Below are 27,552 nucleotides of genomic sequence, written 5' to 3' on the forward strand. Positions count from 1 at the left end.
CATGCCCATGAGGCCAATCATTGATGAGCCACAACCTCGAAAAGTGGGATTTATTGTAGTTTCTTTTGTTCATCTAATAAGGCTAACCACGATTATAACTCTGGAACTTTAAAAATGAGGTTGGCCATGGTGCACACATGGGTGCGCGCTTACTAAATGAATGGTTGTGATCAGGAGCTCCGTCACCTTTGTGTAAGCTATCCCAACCCGTAAGAACGGCCTAGATAACAACCATTTAAAGACCAAAACCATACAATAATAATAGAATAATGTCAAAAACAGGGCTCTGTGCATCTTGATGTGATCTGAAGAGGAAATTGCCACAAGATTGAAATAGATATATTTGAATTTGACAACATTTCTCAATACAAAACAGATAATCACTTTTTATTGGAAATAGCAGTAACATTCATCTGCTACCCGCAGATGGAGAGCACAAAATCCTATAAAAAAATAAAAAAAAAAGCGCAAAACAAACAGGCAAACAATAGCAGAGTTGTTCCATATCTGCATTTCATTCATCACATCTTGAACTTGATGATCATGGCCTTTAATGGAGGCACGATAACCCTGAGGACCACATTCCGAAGGATAGCCTGTAGCGCACTCTTATCCGCATTATCAGGTAACTCGAACTTCCGCACGAGTTGTTTAGCACCCACCTTCTCCTTCTCCCTCACCTTCTCCTTTTCCTTCTCCTCTTCCACCTCGCTCAGCTTGCCACTTATGACCAGCACATTGTTCGTGTTGTCAACATGCATCTTGATGTCATTGGGTTTAAGCCTCGGCATGTCCAGTAACAAAAAGAATGCAGCTTCCTCTGGCTGGCGAATCCTTCCTTCCACAGTACTTTCCGATCCAGAACTCTGCCCCCCACGCCCAAAAAAAAAAAAAAAACTCATAATCAAATCACAAATGATGCAATGTGCAAAAAGTTGGGGCATTTATGGTACTTACAGTGTATGAAGAAGTGTCAGGGGTCATATTCTGCAATCTTTTAGCCTCGGTACGCCGTTTCTTTAATTTCTTCTTCTCTCTTTAAAAAAGAAAATAAAAGGAAAGGTCTCAATTTTCTTTTAATTGAAAAAAACAACAATAAAAGCTTAAAAGCTGAGGGTGTTAAGGTAATTTGTGTGATGGTAGGTAGAAAGAAAGATTTTATCTCTACTTTTATCGTAATTCCTAGAAAATTAATTTACCCGGATTCAAATTCCAAAGATCCTAACAAGAATGGAAGAAAATTATGGAATCAACTACTCTTTTCACCTATTTGTTTTTAATACAATTCTCAACATGGCAAGCTAATAGGAGAAGTTTTACGGTAGAGTGAGTACCAAACAAGGGATGCAAAACCGAGCAGAATTTGGCTAGGGTTGCATCATTAGCCAAATTCTTCATAAGGATTTTATTTTATCCTTGGCTAGGGTTGCTATCCTTAGCTCACCTCAATAACAGCACAATGACTAGTCTATGATGATGGCCAATCCCAAGGGGTTTATTCAAGATAAAATTACCAAGCAGGATGGCCAGTCGAAGGAATATCCAAATAATCTCTATCACCATTTACAGTAAAAGAAAAACGATAAAAAAGTATCCTACGAGATCTTTACTTCGCCTGTTTTTGAACCAGAAGTTGACCTCACTAGAATCCACGCTCAGCTCTTCAGTGAGCTTTCTTCGATTTACTTCGCTGAGATGAGAATCTTTGGTGTATTCCCTTAAACACAAAATTATCATTATCATGTCAATTATAATAAAGAATAATAAATTCAACATACCAAAACAAGAAGGATTATATCCCTACAATCAGGATTATACTATGTCTACTAATAAGATCTCAATATCCAGAGCTATTGTAAAGAGACAATCTTTACTTTTCTAATTTTTGTCTCTGTCTGTGACTGAGCCGTTGATATCTTCTCTCGTATTCAGGATCTCCTTCCAGTTGGTTGGTTGAGAATGCACTTGACATTGTACTTCCATGTCCCCGTTACAGTTTTCAGCTGAAGATTTAAATTTTGTCGATAAAAATCAGTAAAAAACAAGTGATATTTGAAACAAAACCATCAATAAACACCATCAATAAAGGAGATAAAAATAGATAAAAGCACGGGCTTTTAGGGTTGGAAATTTTGGAGAAATTAAGAAACTTGGACTCGAATTTGGAAAGAATATAGAATTGAAGAAATCCCCTGACAAGAATCTCTATGAATTGAAATTGGAAATAAGATGAGAGAAAAGAGAGAAAAAAACACTATATTTGAAAACCATGATCTGAAAGAAAATACTTGTAGTAGAAGAATCATGATCAAGAAACACATCCAAATATTAGAGAAAGAAAAAAATATTTTACTTACCTAAAAGCTTAGAGATAGAGAAAACAATTTTACTTTTCTATAATATTGACACACAAAAAAGTCTTACCTAAAAGCTTAGAGATAGAGAAAACAATTTTACTTTTCTATAATATTGACACACAAAAAAGTCAATCAGAAGTCATATATTATAATGATGAATGGTTATATAATTCACAACAATAATATGTGTATCTAAATTTTTAATAAATTAGCCTGCTGAAATTCAGGCTCTGATACCACTTGTTCAGACTCCGGCCATCTGTTGCAAACCAGAGTATAACTACTGAAATTCGGGCTCTGATAACACTTGTTGGGGACCAGAGTACAACTATTGGAATTCGGGGTCTGATGACAGTGTTGAGATTCCGGACAGTTGTTGGGGACAGGAGTATAACTACTGGAATTTGGGTTCTAATCCTAATTGTTGGAATTCAGGACACTTGTTGGGATTATGGACTCCTTTTTTTTTATGGGTAAGCTGGGGTTAGGCAGACCCCTGCCGCTGTATTTAATAAGAGATGGCAGACCCCTGCCGCTATATTTAATAAGAGATAAACATTCAGAGATAAATGATCACGGCCCAATCCTTGGAGCAATATCTTAAGGAGATAGAGACATAGACCTAAACTAAGATTACCCTATGATGCAATAACCAAATATGATGAGAGAAAAGAAAGAACAGGACCCCAAATTTGGAACACCAAGGACACAAAAGATCAAACTCTCTAACTGCTCCTTGTGAGGTGACCCGCTAACATCAACGGAGAGGAGTTAGCACACTTGTTGGTGAGGTTAGACGAAGGAAGGAAGGGTGTTTCCCTTTTTTCCATTGAAATTTTTAACATAAGCCTCTTCAGTGTCGGTGTGGAATTGGGGGAGGGAGGGGGATGGAGGTTGATTTCCGAACGGAAAAGGGACTCTTCCATTTTGTGGGCTCCTTCTTCACCATGGGAGGTTCGTCCTCTAGATTCCCAAGAGCTGAGAATCTGTTTCCTTGAACTTTGAGTTGTTGGCTGCTGGAAAAGTTGCCTTGTTTCCATGAATTGCATGGGAAGAAAACCAAAATAGGAAATAGACTCGGTTTAGGTTTGTGGAAGACCTAAGTATAAAAGGAAAAGTGTTTCTCTTGTGCGGTGCGGCAAGAGGGCAAGAGGTGTGTCGGTTACCTCTTGAGAGAAAGAGAATGGAAGAGAAAGGGAGAGAAAGAGATAAGAGAGGAAGGTTTCTTCTCGGGTTCCTTCTCAGGTTCCTCTCAGGCTATCCTTTTTGGGATTTTTTCTCTGGTTACTCTCTTGTAAGATCTCGGGTGAGAGGACAAGGAAAGGGTTGCAGGTTTGTGCATTTTGGTTTAATCCATTGTAATCCTAGTATATTATTTTCTCATAGTGGAAGATCGTATTTCTCACCCATGGATGTAGGATTGGTCGAACCACGTAAATCTCGGTGTTCATCGTGTGGTTTGTGTTTACCTGTACTTTCCCTTTAATTTGTGTACTATCAGATCGGATTAGCCCGGCAGATTTTCTCAACAAGTGCATTAAAGTTGTCGTTGGAGCGATCATCGAGGCCGGGTGGAGTGATCGTGGCTGTTGAGATTAGATCGCATTTACAATGATTGTCAAAGGGTAGAAAGATTGTCCAAGAAAGATTCTTGTTCAAGGTGGAGCGCTACATCGAGAAATATGGAGTAAGCTGAAATGGCGGTAAAATCAAGTTCTAACTAGTTTGACAGAAAGGGCAGTTTCACCCTGTGGCAACTTTGGGTGAAGAACATCCTATTTCAACAAGGATTGTCAAAGGCGGTCACCACGATTCGACCATGTCTGGCGGATGACTTTACGTTTAACGTTATGGAAAAAGATGAAGTGCCTAAATTACGAGAGAAGTTGGAAAAGCTTTAAATGTCAAAAAGCTTGGCCAATTGATTGTATTTGAAGCGATAGTTGAACGGGCTGAAGATGCACGAAGGCAGGAATCTTCAGAAAAACATTACAGTGCTCAATGGGCTTGTGTATCAAGTCCAGAAGGTTGATGAAAAGTTGAAGGAAGAAGACAAGGCTCTTTTGCTTATAACTTCTCTTCCTGATTCGTATGACAACTTGGTGACGAATTTATTGTACAGTAAGGATACATTTGCCCTTCTTGAATGAGATGCGGAAGAAACATGTTATTGATGGGAGTCAAGAGCATCGGCCGCTTGTTCATGGTGGGAATCATAAAGGAAGGTCTACGAAAGTCATGCAATGCTATCGTTGCAAGGAACAAGGGCACATCATGTAGGATTGTTCAAAGCGAGCAGACCAGTTGGACAATAGTGCTACGAATACAGTAGTGGCTGTAACGGATGAGCAGAGTAAAAAGGTTGGAGACGTTCTCACAGTCTCCATAGGCAATCACACTTCTCTTAATGATAAATGGATTTTAGATTCAGGGTGCTCTGTTCATATATGCTCTAAGAGGGGATATTTTGATACTTTCCAAGAGACAAGGGCCTGATGTACAGTGTGCTTAAGGTGACGGGTATACATGTGACATCACGGGATTTAGAAAGGTGAAAATCAAAGCGTTCGATGGAGTGGTTCATACTTTGCGTGGTGTGGCGAATGTACCAAAGATATGGAAGAATCTAGAGTCGGTTGGCCGGTTGGACTTTAGGAGTTGCAAGTATTCACCTGTAAGTGGGGCCATGAAAATCACACGCGACTGTATGGTTCTGATGAAAGGAGAGGTGTGGCGGATTATATCGTCTAGTTGGGGACACAGTGATTAATGCTCCTAAGATCTTGATGGTTAGTTAGAAACGAAGTGGAAGCGTGTGCACCCGTCAATTGGTGCAAAGACAGGTTTCCAAGCTGCAGACGATGGGGAGGATGGATCGAGATACTCCTCTAAGGCCCAATGGTACCTGTGAGTCAACCGGTTGACAGCTACACATGTGCATTGGTCGTTGTTCCACTAGGGAGGATTAAGAACCCGGATGATTCGAGAGGTGTGTAGCTGGTACTTCAGAAGGCCCAATGGTGCTTTGCAGCGCTAGCGGATCGGCGGCAACATCAAAGGAAAATCTTCAGGTGGTTGTGGGAAAGAAGCCAAGGTGGAGATTGTTGGGATACTTGCCTTGTTTCCATGACTTGTATGGGAAGAAAACCAAAATAGGAAATCAACTTGGTTTAGGTTTCTGGAAGACTTAAGTATAAAAGGAGACGTATTTCTCTTGTGCGGTGTGGCAAAAGGGCAAGAGAAGTGTCGGCTACCTCGTGGAGAGAGAAAGAGAAAGAAGAGGGTTTCTTCTCAGGTTTTCCTTTTTGTGTTTTCTCTTGGGAAGTGTGCTAATAGACACAGTGTTCCATAAGGTTTCCATAAGGAGCTTCAATGAACTAAGGTACCTAATAGGTACGAGGTTCACGGAGTGACAATAGACACAAAAAGGGATTTACAAAGTTCCAATACATACAACAACTAAGCATGCAAGACCTGAATAAGTTATCAATGATCATAACACGGCTTCAAATATTCAGAACAGATACTCAAGTTACAAACATGAAGGCTCACAATCGGTTTTGGTATCGAACACTGAAGTAATACGATATAACGTACCTTGGAGGTTCACTTCAAAGGTTCTCCAGGTTCAAATATTTGTCACCTAATATCAGAACTTATCTCATTATTACCCGTAGAGAGTCGGAAGAGATGAATCAAGAGTCAAGACACAAAGTCCACGTTCCGTAGCTAAACAGAGCAAAACGGGGGGTAAAGTTTCAAATAGAAAGTTCTAGTTCCAAACCAAAACGTGTAAAATTTGAAGATGTCAAAATATTACTAGGCAAAGTGTCATCACATATTGCATACGCAACCCTAAAAGAAAGGAAGAAGAAAACAATGATCATGTTCTAAAATAAATATGATCAAACTAATAAGCTAGTGTGGAGCTGTCTTTCCCTTGTCCACCGAAGTATTCTCTCTTGCATAGCTAGATATGCGAGTTTGTCATATTCTGGGATGACGAGGTCGTCATTTTTAGCGATCCGGGTATTGAACGTACCGCTTAAGGGTCATGGGACCCATATTGTGTGACAATAGGGATAGCAACCCTAGTAACATTGATTTAAACACCTGTTCAAAGAGACTTTTGATGTGTGGCAGTTATGGAGTGCAAATTCTCTCATATTCATGAATAAGGCAATACTAATGTGGATCGGCTAAAAGCTTTTGAAGTGTCAAGTCTAGTTTTAAAGGTTAGACACAGGTTGCCATTTATGATGTTTTTGTGTGTGCGTGTGTGAAGCTACTCCCCCGGATTCTTAGTGTCACTGCTCCTGATTTTTTTTCCGGGGACTTTCCATCCTTCGTTTGTGTAGTTCTTGCTTGCTCCCAAAAAAATTTAAAAAAAATACTTACGAAAATTCAAAGGCTTAGTTGAGTTGAGTTGAGTTGAGTTGTTAAGAAAATTCAAAGAAGAGTGGAAAACAAATCATTTCAAATGTCAATGAGTATCTCCGGTGAGAGATTTATCACAAAGCCCATAAATCAAGCTACACTTAGAACAAAATTACAAGATTTTGTGAACAATACTAAGCTTTCGAGGGCAATTAAGTACAGACAATCAATTTCCAACAAGATTATGAGACCTCCAACAAAGTAAACAAAGAAAGAAAATGCAGAATCTATCATCAATCTGGGGTATAAAACCTAAAGTATGCCTATATTCACCGCCACTGTGTTGTAAAACCTAATCTCTACAAACCCTAATTGATGACACCCGAAATCCGACCACACGAACTAGCCTGGTTGAGCCTGTGATCCTGCGCTCACAGAAAAAGTGTTAGTGGGCCCGGAGTTGTGGCTCCAGACGGCCACTTCTACAACACTCAAGTCAGAGATAGGCTCACAGATAAGGGGCGAAGAATAAATGAGAGGGCCAAGACAAGTTACTAGCAAGACATAATGGTTGGATCCTTACTTGAGTGTGTAGGCATCCGTTTATAGGGGACTAGACACATGATGTCTGAGTCGCGCGTCATGCGCTTGATTCTTGCCCACAAAGGGTTGTAACCGATGGGGGTTACAGTCGTGGGAGCGTGACCTCCGGATGACGTGGGCGGGGATGGCACACAACGTGTTCTGGCAGGATGTTTTGAATTCTCACAGGGCGTGCTTTAGCGTAACGGATGGCAGTTACGGTTGTGGGAGCATAATCTCCGAATGTCCTGGGCGGGGATGCCGTGTAACGTGTTTTGACGGGATATTTTGAATTCACACAGGGCGTGCTTAACGTAACGGTTGTCCGAAAAGGTCGCCGGAGGGCGGCATTTCCGCGATCGTGTCTGATGTTTTCCGTTAGTCGGTACTGACTGTTTGGAGAGTTGACGTGGCGCGAGATGTGGAACTTGTGGGAAGGGTTGGGATGTGTCGGTACGGATTGTACATTCGCCCGTTGAACCTTCAGGAGGTTTTTAAGGTTTCGAGATAGCTTTAGGGTTGGTACCGTATAAACCGATTTTACCCCAACATACTGCCCCCCTACTTCCTTGTGTCGTTGTACGGGTCGAGAAAGTAGCAATGTCTTCTGAGGTTGTTCGGTATCGACCCTGATGTAACGTCAAGCTATGAGGGAGGTGTAAGTAACATCTCGGCGGGAGAATAAATTTTGAAAGAAGAAGTTGAAAGGTCGCATCGTTTGGGGAGAGTATGTTTCGAAAATTGAAACAACGTTTTCCGAGGGGATAATTCATCATGACACGTGATTTCCGAAGTGACCTTCGAATTTTCCACAATTACTTTTTTGAAAAGCGGCGGGACTATTAAATGTCTCGCCTAATTTTCCCACTCCCCATTTCCCTATTAAAGGGGGGAAAGGGGCTCTCTCAGGGTCTTCTCGTTTCTTCGTCTCTTTCTTTTTCTTTTTCTTTTTCATTTCTCTATGCAATATGTCAGGTAAACAACCGGCGACATCAATTCCGGTGGTCGAGGTGAACTCGCCGTCGGGGGGAGTGATGAAGATCATGATCATGTCGTGCAACCGGTGGCGAAGAGGACACGGAGGTCAGAGAGGGGAAAGGATGTGATGGAAGGATCCATCACTCCGGCGGCCACCGCCCCTGTTGTTGGTTCTCCGGTGACCAGAAAAGAGAAGAAACCCAAGAAGGAGAAAACACAGAACCTCCGGTTTCTTCCGAATCCGACAAAGGCGTCCCGGAGGCAGACTCGTGTCTTCCCTTCGACAAAGTTCACGGTTTCGTGGTGAACTTTAAGAGGTCATTGAAGCACTACAAGATCAAGGGACACGGGGTGGCAAACGAGCTTGATCGGCTGGGAAAAACGGGTGCCCGGTTGCAAGAGGCTGGAGGAGCTGGAAGAGGAGAAAAGCACTAAGAACCAGCTCCAAGAGCTCATGGCCGACATCGAGGATCCGAATGTAGAGACTCTCGAAGGAGGTCAGGGGGTAGGAGATCCCGAGGAAGAACCTGAAGAAGACCCTCCAGAAGATCCGGACGAGGACCGCGAAGAGGATCCAGGAGAAGACCCGGCTAAGTGATCAGCCTTAATCCTGATAACGGCACCACCATGATCAAGCTTTCTTCCGGAGCAAAGAAAATTGTGCCTATTGGGTGCCGTGGCATGATGGGTCGGGAAGCTTAGTCTGGCGGATCAGTAGTTTTAGGTTACTAGGTAATCTTTTGTAGCTCGGTAGAACCTTATGTATTTTGGTAGTTTTTTTGTCCCTTGTAATTGGCCTCGAAGCCCACTTTTGTAAGAACCTCTTCAATGTGAATAAAAGTAGACTTTCTTTTGTACTTCGTGTTTGTATTGTGTTTTCTTCATTTTTCGTATGGTAGCTCCCAAACGATGTGACAGCAATCTTTAAGATTTCAATATTTATACTATGTCGGGAACATTAGTAATGAAGCATATCCTCGTAAGGGCGTAATCTTCGGTATTGAGGCACTCCATATGGAGAGTTTGATTGTTTGAACTGGAACAGCAAGGAAGGAGTTTCATCCTTCGGTACCGGACTATCAATGTGGTCATGCCTCGTCAGGTGTTTTGTGATGATACTCAATACCGTAGTAAACTTCTTCTGAACATGTCCCGTCACTGAGTGTCGTGTGACGTATGACCCGCAGAAGTGTTGAAAAGTTGTGATGCTTCGATCCTCGTGTAACGACGCTTGGCGGCAATGGGTCATGATGGTGAAACGGCGTGTTGATTGCCTCATTAAATGGGCACGTGTGAGAAGGTGCCACACGGCAGATTCTGCCAAAGGGATGTGACCCTTTGGTTTCCCGCCCAAGTGCTTCTATAAAACCCCTCAATTTCTCGTTTTTTTTTTTACTTTTTTCTGCTCCGGTGGAATATTGCGAGTTTTCCGGCAAGTAACGTTCTTCTCCGACTGATTTCTCTGGTTCTCTCCCCTTATCCTTTGGTTTCTTGAATCTTTAGGCAACTTTCACTAAGATTCCGAGAGGGTTTAAGCTTTTTTATTGGAGTTTTTATTTCTCGGTTCTCGGCGAGGTTTCTGGCACTGGTTCGTCTTCTCCGGTGATATCTCAGGCAATTTGCCCTAATTACTCCGGTCTGTTTCTCACCTCGACTTTGTGTTTTATTTTATTCGTTTAAAATCATTATGTCAGAGGGCACCGATTCACAAAATACGTCATTCGAACCTATTGGCATGGCAGAGTCCTCTGCTTCTCCGAACATCCAATCGGAGGAGGTTGAGAGCACTCCGGTACAACTAGTGCAACCGACAATGAAGAGGCGTAAAGTTAAAGCCAAAAAGAATGATGATGCCGCCCCCATCGAGAAAAGAGTAAGGCCCCCTCAGAAAAAGATATTGGCACGCCCTAAAAAGGTGGTAGAGCCTGTGCCTCCAATCGAACCTTCTGGGGCGGCAGAGTCGATGCCGAGTGATGCACCAGTGGTCGCGGCCTTGGTGATGGATAAGAGCGCTTCAAGGTCTGCACCGATGAGCGCCCAAGCTAGGCGGCTTGCTCAGGAGTCGGCTGACCTCCACGAGCCTTCGTTGCCTCACGGAGTGACTTTTCGGCCTGAGGAGGCAATGGACTCGATAGGTGTCCTTAAACCTTCGGACATTAGATATATTCGGGAGAAGTTCCACATTCCAAAGGATTATCATATTTGTCTCCCTACCTCTGATGAACGTGCCAGTTGTAGTGATGCGGAGGGAGAGACGGCTTTTTACTGGGAGGTCATAGAGGCCAGTATTTCTAGATTTCCCCTTTCACCGGTGAAAGGGGAGAGACGGTTTCCCCTTTCACCGATTATGACAGACTTTCTAGATTTCTTTGGTTTGGCCCCGTCCCAAGTTTATCCGAACGGGTGGAGGAGCCTCTTGGCTTACGTGGCCAACAATAAAATGGTGAAGGGCCCAATGTCCTTAGATGTCATTCGGAAGTGTTTTAACATCCGTCAATGAAACTGTTGGGTGGAAGTAAGCCAATGGCGGACATTGATGATCGCTACCGGCTCTCCCTCTTCCATCAAACGATGGAAGATATATTTTTTTTTGTTAGGCCCCCTCAGTCGACCGGTTGGAGGCTTCCCTTCGATTGGAGGAAGACTTACGACAAGAGGATGGGACTAAAACCATCTCTAGGGATGCTCGACGTGTTGGTGTTTAACGATGTTGTGGGTAGGGGTAGAGGTAGGGAAAGTGAGGTTCAATGTTCGGGAATTCAAGTCCGAACAAAGGTTGGTTGAGTTTGATCAGAGTAACATGGTGTTAGACTCAGAGGAGGAAATTAAGGATGATGGGGAGGAAGAAGAGGAAGAAAAGGCGGAGAATGATGAAGTGAGGGTCGGTGTCACCAAACTGGTGACTTTCTTCCCCGCATTTTACTTTTTGTGTTCATTCTTCTTATTGTATTATATTTTGACTACTGATGCGTTTTGGTGGTGCAGAGATGGCAGCACAAGATTCGTGTGCAGTTATTCCTGCCTCAGCAATGCAGGAGGCTATAAGGTTGAAGGCCGACAAAGTTGCTCGGGAAAAGCAAGTGAGGGCCGCAAAGCGGTAAGCTGATAAGGCGGCAAAGGGCACGGTCCCGGCCGTCAAAAGCTAAGGAGGTTGCGACCGTGTCCCAATCTCTGGAGGTCGTCAAAGGCAAGTGGCCGATAGATTTGACAAAGGAGAGCCCTAGTAAAAAGGGCAAGTCAATGGGGGATTCGGAGCTCTGAGGTGCCAGCTTCAGCCTTTAGCTGCGAGAGGACCAAGTCCCTCTACAGGAAGATAACTCTTCCGAGTGACCGTGCTATTCCTCAGGGGGCATATTTCGATCCCGGTTGGAAGGTCGGGGTTGAGGACACGGCGCTGAACAATCCGAGAGTGGCCGTGGAGATGACCATGACCAGCATCCTACCGAGGGGTCTGACTGAGCTGGACACGTTTTCATCCCCGGCCCTATGTTGCAAAATGGTTCTCCTGGCGAAGAGGGTAAGTCGCTACTTGGTGCTTTCGATCATTCTTTTCCCTATGGGAGCATAACTTTAGTCTTCTGCTTTGTGTTTGTAGCCGAGGCAGCTAAGAAATGAAGACTTGGGAGGAGAGGCGGGTAGAGGACAAAAAGGTCTTCGAGGAATCTCTGGCGAACTTGCGCAAACTTCACTCTGATGCCCAAGCCGAGCTTCAAAGGGCCAAGGAGGAGCTTGCGAAGGAGGAGGCGGCTAACCTCGAGAAGAAATTGACCGAGGCTCATCCGAGGCGATTGAGGGTTTTAAGAAATCCGGGGAGTATCAGACAGGCATGGCCCTTTATGTTTTGGATTATAAGGCGGAGGGTTTCATTGAGTGTCGAACCCAGGTTAAGAATCTAGATCCCAACTTTTCGATCAAGAAGTTAGCAGTCCCCCCCCCCCCCCCCCGGTACCGAGTTTCTTGAAGATGAGGACTCCACTACTGACCCGAATGATGAGGAGTCCATGGGTGATTTTTCTGGAGTGGAAGTGAATGGGCTTCCTATGAAAGATCCAGTGGCCGAGCCCAACGGGAAGGAAAATGTGGAGAAGGATGTTTGAGGACCGTGCCCTCTTGTTTTCTTTTTGTATTGTGGAGGACTTTTGAGGGCCGGGTCCTCTTGTTTTCTTTTTAGGTCTTTTTTGAGAACTCTGATGTAATGTTCTATCTATCAATAAAGGGTGTTTTGGCTTGTGTTCTTTTCTTGATGCCATTTTTGAATCCTTGTTTGTTGGGGGGGAGGTAGATTCTCTACCGATCCTCTTTAGGGCTTTGGTTTTCGAGTTTACCTATCGATGGAGCATTCGGAGAAGGTAAACACTCTACCGAGCCTCCCGGGGCATCAGTTTTCAAGTGTACCTAACGTTGGAGAATTCGAAGAAGGTAGGCACTCTACCGAGCCTCCTCGGGCGTCGGTTTTCGAGTGTACCTATCGTTCGAGAATTTGGAGAAGGTAGACATCCTACCGAGCCTCCCGGGGCATTGGTTTTTTGGTCGTACCTTTTGTGCTTCGGCACCTCGGTCGTTGTTCTCTCGTGTGATCAACCCGAGGTACATGACCCGCCTGTCTTGACTTAGATCGGGACTTTTACCCATGATGTTTTGTGGTGATCTCTGAGGAATCAGACTCAGTCATGCACGTATCATCTCGGGGAACCCTTTTATTCGAATGACCTGGAAATTGTTTGGAAATATAGAAGTCCGAAGCTTTATTTATAAAATTCTTTGAAAAACAAACAGATCAAGATCTTTACTCGTGAAATTCTTTGGAAATATAGAAGTCCGAAGCTTTATTTTTAAAATTCTTCGAAAAAACAAACAGATCAAGAGCTTTACTCATGAAATTCTTTGGAAATATAGAAGTTTGAAGCTTTATTTATAAAATTCTTTGAAAAACAAACAGATCTAAAATATTATTCTCTATAACAACAAACAAATCTACAAAATCATTCATGAAATCCAGTAAATGCACACAAATCCAAAACTCATTCACATAAAACTCTATGAAAAATAAAGTTTGAAGCATTATACAAAATTTATAATAAAATTTCTTACCTGAAAAGGAACTTTCAAATGAAAATCAAATCTCAGAGATGATCTTTGCTGCTATTCTACCAAATCCTCGAGATGATCTTTGCTGCTATTCTACCAAATCCTCGAACTTCTTCTTCTTCTTGTCTTTTCTACCTTATTACTCCGTCCAACTTCAGATCTTCAAAGCACAGATCAAATCGCTTCTTTTCTTAGTGTTTAAGTTCGTCGGAGAGGTGAGATATGCCGGATTTTGATTAGAAAATATAGATCCATGCTCACCAGAGAAGAATCGGAGAAGAAGACCAGTTTTCACAGAAGAAAATCAAAGAAAAGGAATCGGCAAGGAAAATGTTAGGGTTTAGACTTAGGTCTGAAGAAAGATAGCCTAAATTTAGGGTTTCAAGCAAGGTTTTTCAGGGGAAACTAACGATCAAGGTCGATCAGAGCTCAAATTCGCCGGAAATAATGAAGTTTCGGTCAGAAAAATCGATTGGAATTGATCGAAAGAGAAGAAGAATGAGTTAGGGTTTCGGTTTTTTTTTCTCTCCTCGCTCTCTCGAAGGCAGGGTGAGCATTCGGTTAAAACCGAACAGAATAAACCGAAGTGAGCAAATTGAATTTTTCGGTTATTTGAATTTTCAAACCGAAACCGAACCGATTTACTGTTCAACCGAAACCGATTTGGTAATTCGGTTTTTCGGTTTTTTCGGTTTAAGCCGAATAGTAACCCTTGTTCTCTTTGAGTCTTTAATACGAAAAAAAAAACAAGGAAGTGCAGGTATCTCATGCTCTGCCAAGAATAAAAAAAGGGAAAACTTACAACATACCTTCGAATCTCTGATCTTCGAAGTGGAAATCCGCTGTCAAAGCTCGAAATCCGCAGAAGTGATGGCCGTCGAAGAGGAAAAAAACCTCCGAAGTCTCGGAGTGATGGCCGTCACGGCGGAGATCCCATCGGAATCGGTCGGATGATTCGGATGGATGAGGAAAAAACCCCTCTAAGTTCTCACTTCTCTACTTCTCTCTCTGTAGAGAAAAAAACCCCAAAATGTTAAAACCCTAGAAAAACGAAGAAAACGAGAGAAATGGGTGAAATGGAAGTTTGTATCGATTATTCGATTTAGTGATTTACCCTTTTATCTATTCGACTATTTTTTAATCAGGACACCCCCCTCCCCCCCCCCCCCCACACATGAGACTAATGACTAATCTTTTAGTCTTTTTATCCTACTGGTGGCTCTCCCAAGTAAAAAAAAACCGAATTTTTCGGTTGAAACCGAATTTTTTTAACGAAACCGACACCTAAACCGAAACCGAAATTGATAATAATTCAAACTGAAACCGAACCGAAAAACAATTTAACCGAACAAAAAAAACCGAATTAAATTGGTTCGATCGGTTTGTTTGGTTTTAACCGAAGAATGAACACCCCTTACTCAAAGGTTCGGGGAAAATGAGCGAATGATCGAAAAAAAACCTCTCCGCTGCTATTTATAGGCGTTTCTAAGGGTTGATATTGGCACTACCAGTTTTTATGGGCGCACCAAAATTGATGAGCGCGCGGATCAGGCCGTGAGTTAGACGGGCTAATCCGCCCCTCTTTTGGCTTTTTAATTAAATTCTACCCCCCCCCCCCCTCCTTTTCACAAGGTAACCCTCTTCAGTGTATTTCTTGCTGATTTTAACCTTAGAGGAGTGTCTCAGGTGAAAATGGGGGGTAAGAAAATAAGCAAAAGAATTTGATTTTTGACATTTATAAGGGCACCCCTTGATAAGATGTTTCACTCCCCCTTTGCATTTCTATTATTTTTAAATTTAAATCAAGGATTGTGGAGCGGCTTGGGTCGATCCTACTAATTTTTCCTCGAAACTGACTTGGGACCTACTCATTCTGTAATTCTAAACACAGGGGAAGAAAAAGGTATCAGTACCAACAATTCATGGCTCAAATAGCAGGGTGCTAATATTAAAATTGAAGGGCCTTTTGGTAATTTTCACAAATCTCAAGGGAACGAAGAACAAAACCAAGGAAAATTGATCCACAGTATTATCGATGAGAGTTTAAGGACTATCCAAACTCCATAAAGGCTTCAACAATTGTTTCAGGGCTTGAGAAATTTCAGGATTTTATCCGAATTTAGGGTTTTAGGGCCCGATCAAAATGAGGTGTCTATAGCGGGAAACCTTTTCCTGCACAGTTTCTCGGGATTCCTTTTCCTTTTGCCACGTCAGTTTCTCGGGAAACCTTTTCTTTTCCATTCTCGAGAAAACAAGTGAACGGAGCCTTAGGGAAACGTTATTAGCACGGTCTATTTTGATACGAGATATTTGGTAGGGACCATCACATGAGGCATTTCCCGCCTAGACTGTTGCCCGTGAGAGCAGCCCCACAGGCTCTTGCTAGGGATTATTTTCTTTGAAATAAGAGTATTTGCACAAACCCAACTATCCCGAGCTTTTTGGGTAGTGTAATGACCTTTTCGTAGATCTTTAAATACTAAAATACAAGATGGTCTGTGAAAATATCAAAATATGGTTATGCATATATCATTTACCTAGATTTATATGCTTTAGTGGAGAAATTATATGATGGGCGGCTGTGCAAACACATGATTTTTAAAAAGTATGGTAAGGACCACTCGATAAACCGTTTATTTGTTGGGCCTCAACGTAAATAGGTTGTGCCCCAAAAACCATTTCTTTAGGATGGTCCTAACCTTCCGAGTTGTTTAGTTTTTGCTATAGTGTGGTCAATCCAGGCTCTTGCTCGAGAGTTGAGTCTGTACCTTTGGGTGGGCCGACCTTAGGGATAGGATTCAAACAGTCAACTTCCTTCGTAATAGAAAGATGCTTATCATTGACCATTGTGCCTTATGTATTAAGGGGGGTGAAACAATCATCTCCTTATTCATTGCAGTGTGGCTAGAGTAGTGTGGGGCAAACTGCTTGGTAGATTCGGCATGCCATGGGTTTTCCTTAAAAAGTAGGTGGATCTATTCTGAAGTTAGACTTTAGTTCCACGGAAGAAAAAAGGCAAAATCCTTTGGAATGTGTCTTTCCTAGCTACTATCTGGGTGCTATGGAAAGAAAGGAACGCTAGAGTTTTTAAAGGGATCCCTCGCAACCCGGATTTTTTATTCATTAGAGTTCTTGCCCTTACGATCTCGTAGGTAAGGATCCTACCTTCTTTCAGATTTGTCTCAGCCTATGATCTTTGGGAAGAATTCGGCGACTAAAATGATCAAAATATCCCAGGAGTTCGGCGCTGGATTTTGTGAAATTTAATTTTGATGGCTCTAGCTTTGGCAACCCAAGCCTGGCAGACATTGTCGATTTTTTAAGAAATTCTCCCTAGGTGGTGTCCTTTGCTGGCCCTATTGGTATTGCCGATGCAATGGAAGTGGAAGTGAAAGCGGCTCATCAAGGATTGAAGTTTCTAACCAGAGACCGGGTGGTTAATGTAATTGTAGGAGGAGAGATTCTATGAATGTTATTAGGTGGCTTAATAAAGCCCAAAACCCTCCATGGTATTGAATTTTGAATTTTGAATTTTGAATTTTGAATTTTGAATTTTGCTAAAGCTACAAATTAAAGAGGGTCACATATTAATTTAGAGTATGTTACGTGCTTATCTGGGCCGCACTTGGCTGAAATAAATTATTTGAGATATTTCTTATTTTTAGATTTGCTCTCCAGTTGTTTAGTTTTTGCTATAGTGTGGTCAATCCAGGCTCCCCCTCGAGAGTCGAGTCTGTACCTTTGGGTGGGCCGACCTTAGGGATGGGATTCAAACAGTCAACTTCCTTCGTAAAAGAAAGATGCTTATCATTGACCATTGTGCCTTATGTATTAAGGCGGGTGAGACAACAGATCATCTCCTTATTCATTGCAGTGTGGCTAGAGTAGTGTGGGGCAAACTGCTTGGTAGATTCGGCATGCCATGTGTTTTCCCTAAAAAGTTGGTGGATCTATTATGAATTTGGACTTTAGTCCCACGGAAGAAAAAAGGCAAAATCCTTTGGAATGTGTCTTTCCTAGCCACTATCTGGGTGCTATGGAAAGAAAGGAACGCTAGAGTATTTAAAGGGATCCCTCGCAACCCGGATTTTTTATTCATTAGAGTTCTTGCCCTTACGATCTCGTAGGTACGGATCCTACCTTCTTTCAAATTTGTCTCAGCTTATGATCATTGGGAAGAATGGAGAATTATTTGTGGTTTGGCGACTAAAGAATCAAAATATCCCAGGAGTGGTCCTCTTCGGCGTCGGATTTTGTGAAATTTAATTTTGATGGCTCTAGCTTTGGCAACCTGGGCCTGGCAGACATTGTCGATTTTTTAAGAAATTCTCCCCAGGTGGTGTGGTCCTTTGCTGGCCCTATTGGTATTGCTGATGCAATGGAAGTGGAAGTGAAAGCGGCTCATCAAGGATTGAAGTTGCTAAGCAGAGACAGGGTGGTTAATGTAATTGTAGAAGGAGATTCTATGAATGTTATTAGGTGGCTTAATAAAGCCCAAAACCCTCCATGGTTTTGAATTTTGCTAATAAATTTTTGAATTTTGCTAAAGCTGCAAATTAAAGAGGGTCACATATTAATTTAGAGTCTGTTACATGCTTATCTGGGCCGTACTTGGCTGAAATACATTATTTGAGATATTTCTTATTTTTAGATTTGCTCTCCAGTTGTTTAGTTTTTGCTATAGTGTGGTCAATCCAGGCTCCCCCATGAGAGTCGAGTCTGTACGTTTGGGTGGGCCGGCCTTAGGGATAGGATTCAAACAGTCAACTTCCTTCGTAAAAGAAAGATGCTTATCATTGGCCATTGTGCCTTGTGTATTAAGGCGGGTGAAACAACGGATCATCCCCTTATTCATTGCAGTGTGGCTAGAGTAGTGTGGGGCAAACTGCTTGGTAGATGCTCGAGCAGGCCAGTAGTATTGTCATACGAATCAAGCTGAAGCATCTTGAAGGTTGGAGGAGTTTGCTCGGCTAACATTTCTGGGGTGAATGGCGGCTCGCCATCGGCCTCCCACTCGTCCAACAGGCCTTTCTCTATATTCTTCTCGCTGATTTCCTGTTCATCTCTTGGATCTTACGTCGGAGATCAGCAATGGAAGTATCGGGCTCCGCGAGGTGGCTTTGCTTAACAAGTTGGCCGGGAATGGACGCAGAGGCCGAGGAGTGACTTCCCTGCTAATGGAGGCTCCTTCGATTCCTAGTCAGGGTGCTCCAGCCCATAGTTACCAAAATGTGATTCGGCAAACAAACAGGATGGCAAAAATTCGAGTTTAATATAGTACCGGTTCAAAAAAAATACTCAAAAAAACGGAAACACAAGAAAATGAGTATAAAATTTGGTCATTTACAAAATATGGTAGGGGTAAAATTGGAAAGTTGGCTAACAAAATGGTTTAAAACGCATTTTAAACGTGTTTAACATGTTTGTCTGAGAAAAACGAAGTTTTTTTTCATCGTAAAAGTTTTAAACGAGTATTAAATGGCACACCAATAAAACGAAAAAAACTCCGTTTAAAATAGAGCTTTGTTAACTATGCTCCAGCTCAGTTTGTATGGCTGGCACGTCGTTTATTGGCCCAACGGCAGCTCTGGTGTTGTTGTCGATGAAAGTTTTAAACATCCCGGCCAAGTAGGCGACTTGGCCTGCTAGGCCAACTGGCCGAACGTTGGCGCGTTGCGTTGCAAGGCTAATTATCTAGATGTGAAGCTCCTATGAGTGACGGTGGATCGTGGGGATCACTCCTTGGAGGGGAACTCGCAGGAGGGGACCCTGGACGGGTTTGGTTGCTCCTTCTAGTCATTACGTTGCTCGGTGTAGGGTTTCTTTTAAGAAAGACTTTCTGCAGAGGACACCAACGACGCCAATCTGTTGGTGCCAAAATCTCATCGCGCTGAAGGATGATGTTGGGGATTCTACGGTTGCACGTTCTGTGCTCAATGAACAAACCCTTAGAGGCCTCGGAGTTCTGGACTTTGAGAAGACCCTCCGACGCTCAACAGAGAAATCCGAGTAACGAAGGAGCAAAGTAGCAATAGAATTTTGTGAGCTTATATACTTACCTCGAGCATGGGGTCCTTTTATAGAGTTGGAGTCCTAGGTAGCTTAGGAAACTGGCCTTCCTTGGAGACTTTCCCATTAGGTGGCTTCCCTATGGAATCGATTTCCATCTTTATATGGGTAACTGGAAAGTTGGCGCTAACACAATATCCTGTTTGAATAGGATTTCTAATACCGTCACTCGAGGGGGAGGTGTGAAATGACCTTCCTATCCTCGATTGCTATTTGGAGAATTCAAACTTTGAGATTAGGTCAGTGCCACGTGTTGTGCACTTATTGGTGGATGGATCTTGACCCTAACAATATTAAAGCTAAATTCATATTTCAGTATAATTAAAAATGAAAAAAAAAAACAAAATCTTGACTAAGGATTGGATCCTAATGACCAACCTTGGGTCCCACATGAAAGACAAAATTGTAATCAGGATCGTTGATCTTGTGGAACAGTATGGTGTGACACCTGTTGTCTTGATCCCATACAGAACAAGCATCTATTTTTAAGATCGACACTTACAAACATCAATGATTAAGCTTAATTTCACATGGCATAGTTTTAAATTTCAAATTCCTGCCGAAATATTTCAGTGTCGGTTTAGACCGAAACCGAAATTACATTGAATCGGAAAAATACAGGATTTCGCCAAAATTTACCCGAAATTCCAAAATTTCAATCGAAATTTTGTTTTTCACCCCTATTTACAAAATTCCCACCAAAATGTTAAAGATTCCCACCTAAATTTTAAAAATTACCACTAAAATTTTATGCATTTCCATGGGAGTTTAAAAAAATCCAAAATTTTTATCAACATGATTTCGGCCAAAATTCCCACCGAAACCTACATTTAAATCCTTGTTACAAGGACCCTAAATGATGCCTTCTTGATCAAGGAGCTAAGTTCATGAGATCACGGTGGAGCTACGTTCATTAATGGGAATTACGACAGTATAGAGGGTATCCCATAGAATGTCATGTGTCCCATCAGCATCACTAATGGGAGGGTAGAATCTACTCTTAATAGAGGATGTTAAGTCAGCATCACAAATGGGAGTGTAGAATCTACTCTTAATAGAGGATGTTAAGTCTTTTTTCTCAATTTGTAACAATCTCAAGTTTATAACAAAAATATATGGTGCACACTCATCCAACAGCTGCCTATTATAAAATTGTGCACTTGGCCCCTGGGACAGACTCGAAAATTTTATTAATACTCAAAAGGGCGATAAATTAGTCTTGAGAAAGTCATCAAGACGATACTCAAGAATAATATAAAACAGTTCCACACTAAACAATAATCAAAATCTTATTATAGGAAAACTATCATCCTCGGATTGGGTAACGTGAGCCTATCACATCTGTTTGCTCCTCCTGTTATGGAAATATCCGTGTCTGTAGCATTGCTTTTTCTCTTGAGTAAAACATCCCTTGTTGGACCTTTCAAAAAAAAAAATACCTTGTTCGCCAAAGCATCAGCCGTATAGTTTGGTTCCAGATAAATATGAGTTGTGGATGGAGAGAGATCATGCATCAGCTCCTTAATTTCTTTCCAGAAATATTTTATATTCCAAAATAACTTGAACTTTGATTGAGTTAGTTCCACTATAGTTTGTTGTTAGATTCAATAGAGAGATGGTAGTCATAGCTGCATACTTCACAATTACATAAGAGGAAACATCGCAAGGAGATTTCAATAATTCAACAAGTAAATTTATACTTATATTACATTTAAAGCGAAAGCCTCCCTTACTGAAAATAAAAACAAGAAGAGTAAATAACTGCTCCTTGCAAAAATCCTTTACTATTCACAATTTTTGAGCAATTACTTAAATGTTAGTCACCAAGTTTGTAACATGGATGTTAGTGGTAATCAAAGTTTCACATGCAATAAAACTTAAGCAACTATTTCATATACAAATGACCAATTCATTTTGAACATACATAAAATGTAATGATCTCTACCACCCGTCATGTTCCAAGATCTCTTTATACATCTTATATGCAATGAAACTTCACTTCATTATTTATACTAGTTCCTCTTATTTAGAATATGAGAACAAAGAAAAATCACAACTCATCTGTTTAACTCTCCAGATGAGTGATCTCTTTGTTCGCTTCATGTGAGTGACTTCGAAGATAGAATAGTTCCTACCACCCTAAACAAAAACTCAATCGCTATGAGGATTGCATTGAGTACTAAAGTAGGTCTTGAAATTTGAGACCAATAGATCTTCATGTAAAAAGCACAAGACTAATAGAAATGCTGATACAAACAATCAAACCAGTGAGGCCTAGAATATGTTGGAAGTAAGGGATTGCGAGAGCTAAACTTAATATCTCTATTAGTACCAGGGATCCAAATGTAGCCCTAATGATCATCTTCATCCTGGAACTCGTGGAAAGAGGGATGTAGTGCTCCATTTGAATGGCAATCGGGACAAACTCTAACCCATATTTTGTCAACGGCATGAGCGCAGTTTCCCAGAGTGCAAACTTTGTAACAAGGAGATGGCGAGGCATGTTGAGAGTGATATGAGAGCTCACTTTAGTGCCAAACATATTGTCTCATATGTGCACCATCTCCCTTATAAATACACCTACAACCCCAGTCCATTAAACAAATTGTAAGAAGAATTAGTGCAAGGAGTAGTTGATTGAGGATGATCAGAAAGTTGCCAAGTCTCGATCCAAGTTGTAGACCGTGGATGGAGAACAATGTATGCAACTGTGGAGAAGGAGTTGAGGCCGTTAGTAATGACATTGAGGATAATGGTCACCATAGGAGGGCTAACAGTACCTTTGTTCACTCTGTCCTCAACATGACTGGAATTCTGAAGGGCAAAAATAAAATTCTCCTTTGATTTCTCCATTGTTCACCCTGTCCTCAACATGGCGAATGGAAGATGAGCTTATGCTTTCCTCCTTGTAGGGCTTGGAATAGCTTGTGCATATACCTCACATGTCATGGGAAATGCCGCCCAGAGAATGCCAATTCCAGAAACTTCTAAGACATTAGACAACATGCTTTTGGAATGAAGGGAAGACTCATTGCTTCTACCTACGTGTACATGAAGACTTTCATATGCCTTGTTGCCTACATCATCTCATTGAGTGACAATTTATCTAGAGTGTTAAAAGGCACATACCTTGAATTACCATGGCCTCATCTCTCCACTAATCACCTTCTAATAGTGTTTGTTGTTTTAGTTGCATTGCCTAGTCTGTGGCTTAGAGAAAAAAGGAGAGTAGTTGCAGCCCTTTGATAAGTAGCTCCGACGTTCTTGAGACCGAATGGCACCACCTTGTAACAATAAGTAATCTATTGTGTGGCGAATGCAATTTTGCTTCATTGCAGCCCTTTGATTAGTAGCACTGGTTGATAAGTTGGTACTTTGAGATTCTTTCAATGAACTTCCTTGCAGCCATTTGATAAGTAGCTCCGGTTTTAATCCCATGAAAACAGAAAAAAAAAAAAATCAATGGAGCATTTTATTTTTTACCTATAAGAATTACAGTCATCTTAAGGACAGAGTGAACAAAGGTACTGTTAGCCCTCCCATGAGAGCCATTATCCTCAATGTTATTACTAACGGCCTCAACTCCATCTCGACAAATTCACACATTGTTCTCCTCTACACACGCTCCGCAACTTGGATTGAGACTTGGCAAATTTACGGTCATCCTCAATCAACTCCCTTCACCAATTCTTCTTACAATTTGTCTAATTGACTGGGGCTGCAAGTGTATTTAAAAGGGAGATGACGCACTTATGAGACAAGATGTTTGGCACTAAAGTGAGCTCTCAGATCACTTTCAGCATACCTTGCTATCTCCTTGTTACAAAGATCATACTCTGGGCAACTGCGCTCACGCCGTTGACAAAATATGCGTTGGAGTTTATTCCGATCGTCATTCAACTGGAGCACAAACTCCCTCTTTTTATGAGTTTCAGGATGAAGATGATCATTAGGGCTACATTTGGATCCCTGGTACTAGTAGGGATCTTAAGTTTAGCTCTCACAATCCCTTACTTCCAACATGTTCTAGGCCTCACTGGTTCGACTACTTGTATCAGCATTTCTATCATTCTTCTTTGTGCTTTCTACATGAAGATCTGTTGGTCTCAAATTTCAAGGCCTACTTTAATACTCAATGCAATCCTCATAGCAATTGGATTTTTGTTTGGGGTGGTAGAAACTATTTCATCTTTGAAGTCACTCATACAAAGTGTACAAAGAGGTCACTCACCTGGAGAGTGAGACAGATGAGTTGAGGTTTTTCTTTATTCTTATATCCTAAATAAGAGGAACTAGTACAAATATATGGAGTGAAGTTTCAGTGCATATAAGATGCACAAAAAGATATCTTGGAACATGATGGGTGTTAGAGATTATTATATTTTATGTATGTTCAAAATGAATTGGTCTTTTATATATGAAATGTGTGCTTAAGTTTTATTGAATGCGGAACTTCTATTACCACTAACATCCATGCTACTAACTTAGAGACTAAAATTTAAGTATTTGCTCAAAAATCACAAATAGTAAAGGGTTTTTGCAAGGGGCAGTTATTTACTCTTACTTATTTCATTTTCAGTAAGGGGGCTTTCGCTTTATATATAATATAAGTATAAATTTACTTGTTGAATTATTGAAGTCTCCCTGTTATGTTTCCTCTTATATAAGATGACTGCCTATTATAAAATTGTGCACTTGGCCCTGGACAGACCCAAAAACTTTATTAATACTCAAAAGGGCGATGCACTAAACTTGAGAAACTCAACAAGACGATGCTCAAGGATAATATAAAACAGTTCCACACTAAACAATAACCAAAATCTTATTATAGGAAAACTATGGTCCTCAGATTGGGTAATGTGAATCTATCACCTCTCCTGTTCTGGAAATATCCCTATGTCGGTAGTATTGCTTTTTCTCTTGAGTAAAACATACCTTGTTAGACCTTTCAAAAAAAAATCCCTTTTTCGCCAAAGCATCAGCTGTACAGTTTGGTTCCAGATAAATTGTGAGTTGTGGATGGAGAGAGATCATGCATTAGCTCCTTAATTTCCTTCCAGAAATATTTTATATTCCAAAATATCTTGAACTTTGATTGAGTCATTTCCACTATAGTTTGTTGTCAGATTCAATAGAGAGATGGTAGTCTGCACCATATATTTTTGCTATAAACTCCTCTTTATCACCTCTCAAATGTTTTTCAATCCCCATCAAATTCAGACATTTGGCACCTCCAATTGCCTCATTTGGCATCCAAACCGACCAATTCTTCAAATCGGTCAATTCCAACCATGCTAATCTCGATCAGTTCAATCTTCCAAAATGCATTAACAATCAAGCTCCAAACAGAGTCAAACTTTTTCAAAACAACGGTCACCCAGACCAACCTCTGAATGAACACTCAAGTCAGTCTCTCGACCTAAAAAATAAAATCTTGAGCCCGTCAGTCCGTCACCACACAGCACCTGCCTTTTTTGGCAAAAACACTAAGTCCGTCAATTGCAAAAGCATTATTCACTTCCGCTTTAAGATTTCTCCTAAGAAGAATGTCCCATACCATCTAAGTTATCAATTCCGTTCCGTTCAGGCCGAAACGCACCGGAATTCCGGTTCCGGTCCGGATTCCGGAACGGAATGCCCCATATTTTCCATTCTGGTACGGATTCCGGTCAGTTCCGGCCGGAAACCGGAATTCCGGTGGAAACCGTAATTCCGGGCGGAAAGGGCAAAACAACCTGTTCTTGGCGGAATGTGTTGGAAAGGCGGAAAAAATTCAAAAAAATAACAAAAATGCCAGTATGGCCGTTGGGGAGTGTATTTTACACATTTATCCTCGTTTTATGACCGTTTTATAGAGCTGTTGGGATGGCACTTTTCATCTTTTTGCAAAAAAAATTGAAAAAAAAAATCAAAAAAATTCCAAAAAATTGCAAAAATGCCATTATGGCTTTGTGGACTGTTTTTTTACACTTTTACCCTCATTTTATGACCGTTTCATATTTTTCACGATTTTTTTTTTTTTTAAATTCCCTTGCCGGAGCGGAACGAAACGCTGAACGAAACGGCCAAAACACCGAAACGTTCCGTTCCAGTAGCCAAAACGGAACGGCAACCAGAACGGAATTTACAACTCGGCATACCATTGACTCATCCCCGCTTTTCGCTCATATCAAACACAAAATCTAACCCCTCTAAGGTTTATGAATAGATTTAGGTTCGCCAAAATATGGCACAAAGGAGATTCACCGAACTGTCTACACCCACCGCGCCCCCTCCCCCTCTCTTAAAATATACTTGGCTCGAGAAGAATGAGAAAAGGACCACCGCAACCAAACCACTTATCAATCAACACATTCCTACTCTCTCATTCCCCCAACCAATCACACAATTGTTCCCAATAGCTTTGTGCCTAAGGTATTTTCCTCCTTCACCAAACCTCAACAATCATATACATAGGAGTGCTTTATTCTCATCTTCAGATTGTCAATCCCAAGAGCACCATCTCTTTTTTATTTGTATATCATCTTCCATGACCCTCTCTCGCAACTCAAAAGAAGAACCTTACCGCGAATACAACTAGTGGAACTATGGCCTAAATTCTCTGGTCGGGTTCATAGGTGAAAAGTAAACTGACTCAAAGGGATTGAATGAGAGATGCAAAAGTATTATTCACTTCCGCTTTAAGACTTCTCCTAAGAAGAATGTCTCATACCATTGACTCATCTCCGATTTTTGCACATATCAAACACAAACTCTTACCCCTCATAAGGTCTATGAATAGAGTTTGGTTCGCCAAAACATGGCACACAAGAGACTCACTGAACCATCTATCATAAAAAATCTAATAAACCCCCCCTTCCCCCCCACCCCCTCTTCAAATCTACGTGGCTGGGGAAGAATGAGAAATGGACTACCATGCTACCAAACCTTTTCCCTGTCAATACATTCCTACTCTCCCATTCCCCCAACCAATCACATACTTCATACCTGTCCCCAATAATTTCATGCCATTATCAGAAAACGCATCATATATAATAAAAGAACCATCACAATTCATAGGAAAATTATAAATGACAAACACATGGTGACATCGTCCGAGAAGTTGATCCAATTCATCTAAAATGAAAGAATCCAAGTTTAATTTTTAAAATTTCCCAAAGAGAACATAAGAAAAAAGAAAAGCATAAAGTCACCTGAGGCCTCTGATTTGAGGAAATTAAGCTGTAGATGCTCTTACGCTCTTCAAAAACGATTACACTCGTAAAAATGCATCCCAATGCAGCGCCGAGAAGACGCTCCTGCGTTATTAAGAAGATTGCATCAGTCAAATGCAACATGACGGAAATTTTACCAAAAAAAAATAAAATAAAGGGGGATTAATGAAACCCTAATTTCAAAACTCAAGCCCCCCATTGAAAATAGCATCTTCTAAATAAAATAAAAAAACCCTAATTTCAAAAAACTAAGCGTAGATGAAAGACACCAATTTACAGCACAAAAGCGAAAGAATTGAGAAGAAGGGAACGGACAATTGAAGCAGATTATAGAAATCGAAATAAATGTCTCTCTTCGGTTCTTACTTGAGCGAGAACGCTAATCATCGCGGAAATTTTTATTCCCCTTCGACGGGGGGGAATAGAAACATCTCCTTATCTAGGGGTGCAACTTGGGTTAGAGTTGAAGCCTTGGAAACCCGACCCTACCTCCATCCTCTAATTTTAACTTGATTTTCTTTGGGTTATTGGCCCAAGGTGAACCTGAACCAATCCGACTAAACCTGACCCAAAATAGTTAGATGGGTTGAGAGATTTAGAGGCGGGTTGGGTTATGGTTGGCCTCAATCCGATCCAACCTTACCCGAGTTGCACCCCTAGACTCTCCTAAACCTGCCTCTGAAACACAAGTACCCGAGCTTTATGCTTTTGCCTGCTACTCCTTGGTCCACGTCCCAGCCATTTCCACATGAACGATCTGTACTCTAAATTATAGCTATCGGATGATCTTGGCCATTCAATTAATGCTCATAGATGGCCCCGAAATTCTTTTTTATCTGTAAGTTGGGGCTAGCCGGATCCCTGCCCATGTATTAAGATCGTACGAT

General features: G+C 41.4%; 1 protein-coding gene and 1 pseudogene across 5 annotated transcripts in view; one reads left to right on the plus strand and one right to left on the minus strand.

Moving 5' to 3' along the window:
* Positions 1 to 317: 317 nt before the first annotated feature.
* The window catches only part of LOC143891452 (17.2 kDa class II heat shock protein-like), a 51,154-nt gene continuing 23,919 nt past the window's right edge, over positions 318 to 27,552 (minus strand). Inside the window, exons 1-6 of one of the 5 annotated variants that reach the window (XM_077396025.1) lie at positions 27,032 to 27,173; positions 26,645 to 26,749; positions 1,875 to 2,003; positions 1,611 to 1,717; positions 958 to 1,036; positions 318 to 866 (exon numbers count right to left, since the gene is read on the minus strand). In XM_077396025.1, the coding sequence (XP_077252140.1) occupies positions 522 to 866; positions 958 to 984 (372 nt within the window). In that variant the 5' untranslated portion in view covers positions 985 to 1,036; positions 1,611 to 1,717; positions 1,875 to 2,003; positions 26,645 to 26,749; positions 27,032 to 27,173 and the 3' untranslated portion in view covers positions 318 to 521. Of the gene's footprint in view, positions 867 to 957; positions 1,037 to 1,599; positions 1,718 to 1,874; positions 2,004 to 14,191; positions 14,375 to 26,644; positions 26,750 to 26,980; positions 27,174 to 27,552 lie in introns of those variants that run through there. The other 4 variants (XM_077396026.1, XM_077396027.1, XM_077396028.1 and 1 more) reach the window with 4 other exon arrangements.
* Positions 23,214 to 23,693, plus strand: LOC143891242 (amino acid transporter AVT1H pseudogene; annotated as a pseudogene).

Source organism: Tasmannia lanceolata, unplaced genomic scaffold (assembly GCF_043159265.1).
Source record: "Tasmannia lanceolata isolate RefF3 unplaced genomic scaffold, GAP_Taslan_0.1 ptg000013l, whole genome shotgun sequence".
In the NCBI taxonomy this organism is placed as follows: Eukaryota; Viridiplantae; Streptophyta; class Magnoliopsida; order Canellales; family Winteraceae; genus Tasmannia; species Tasmannia lanceolata.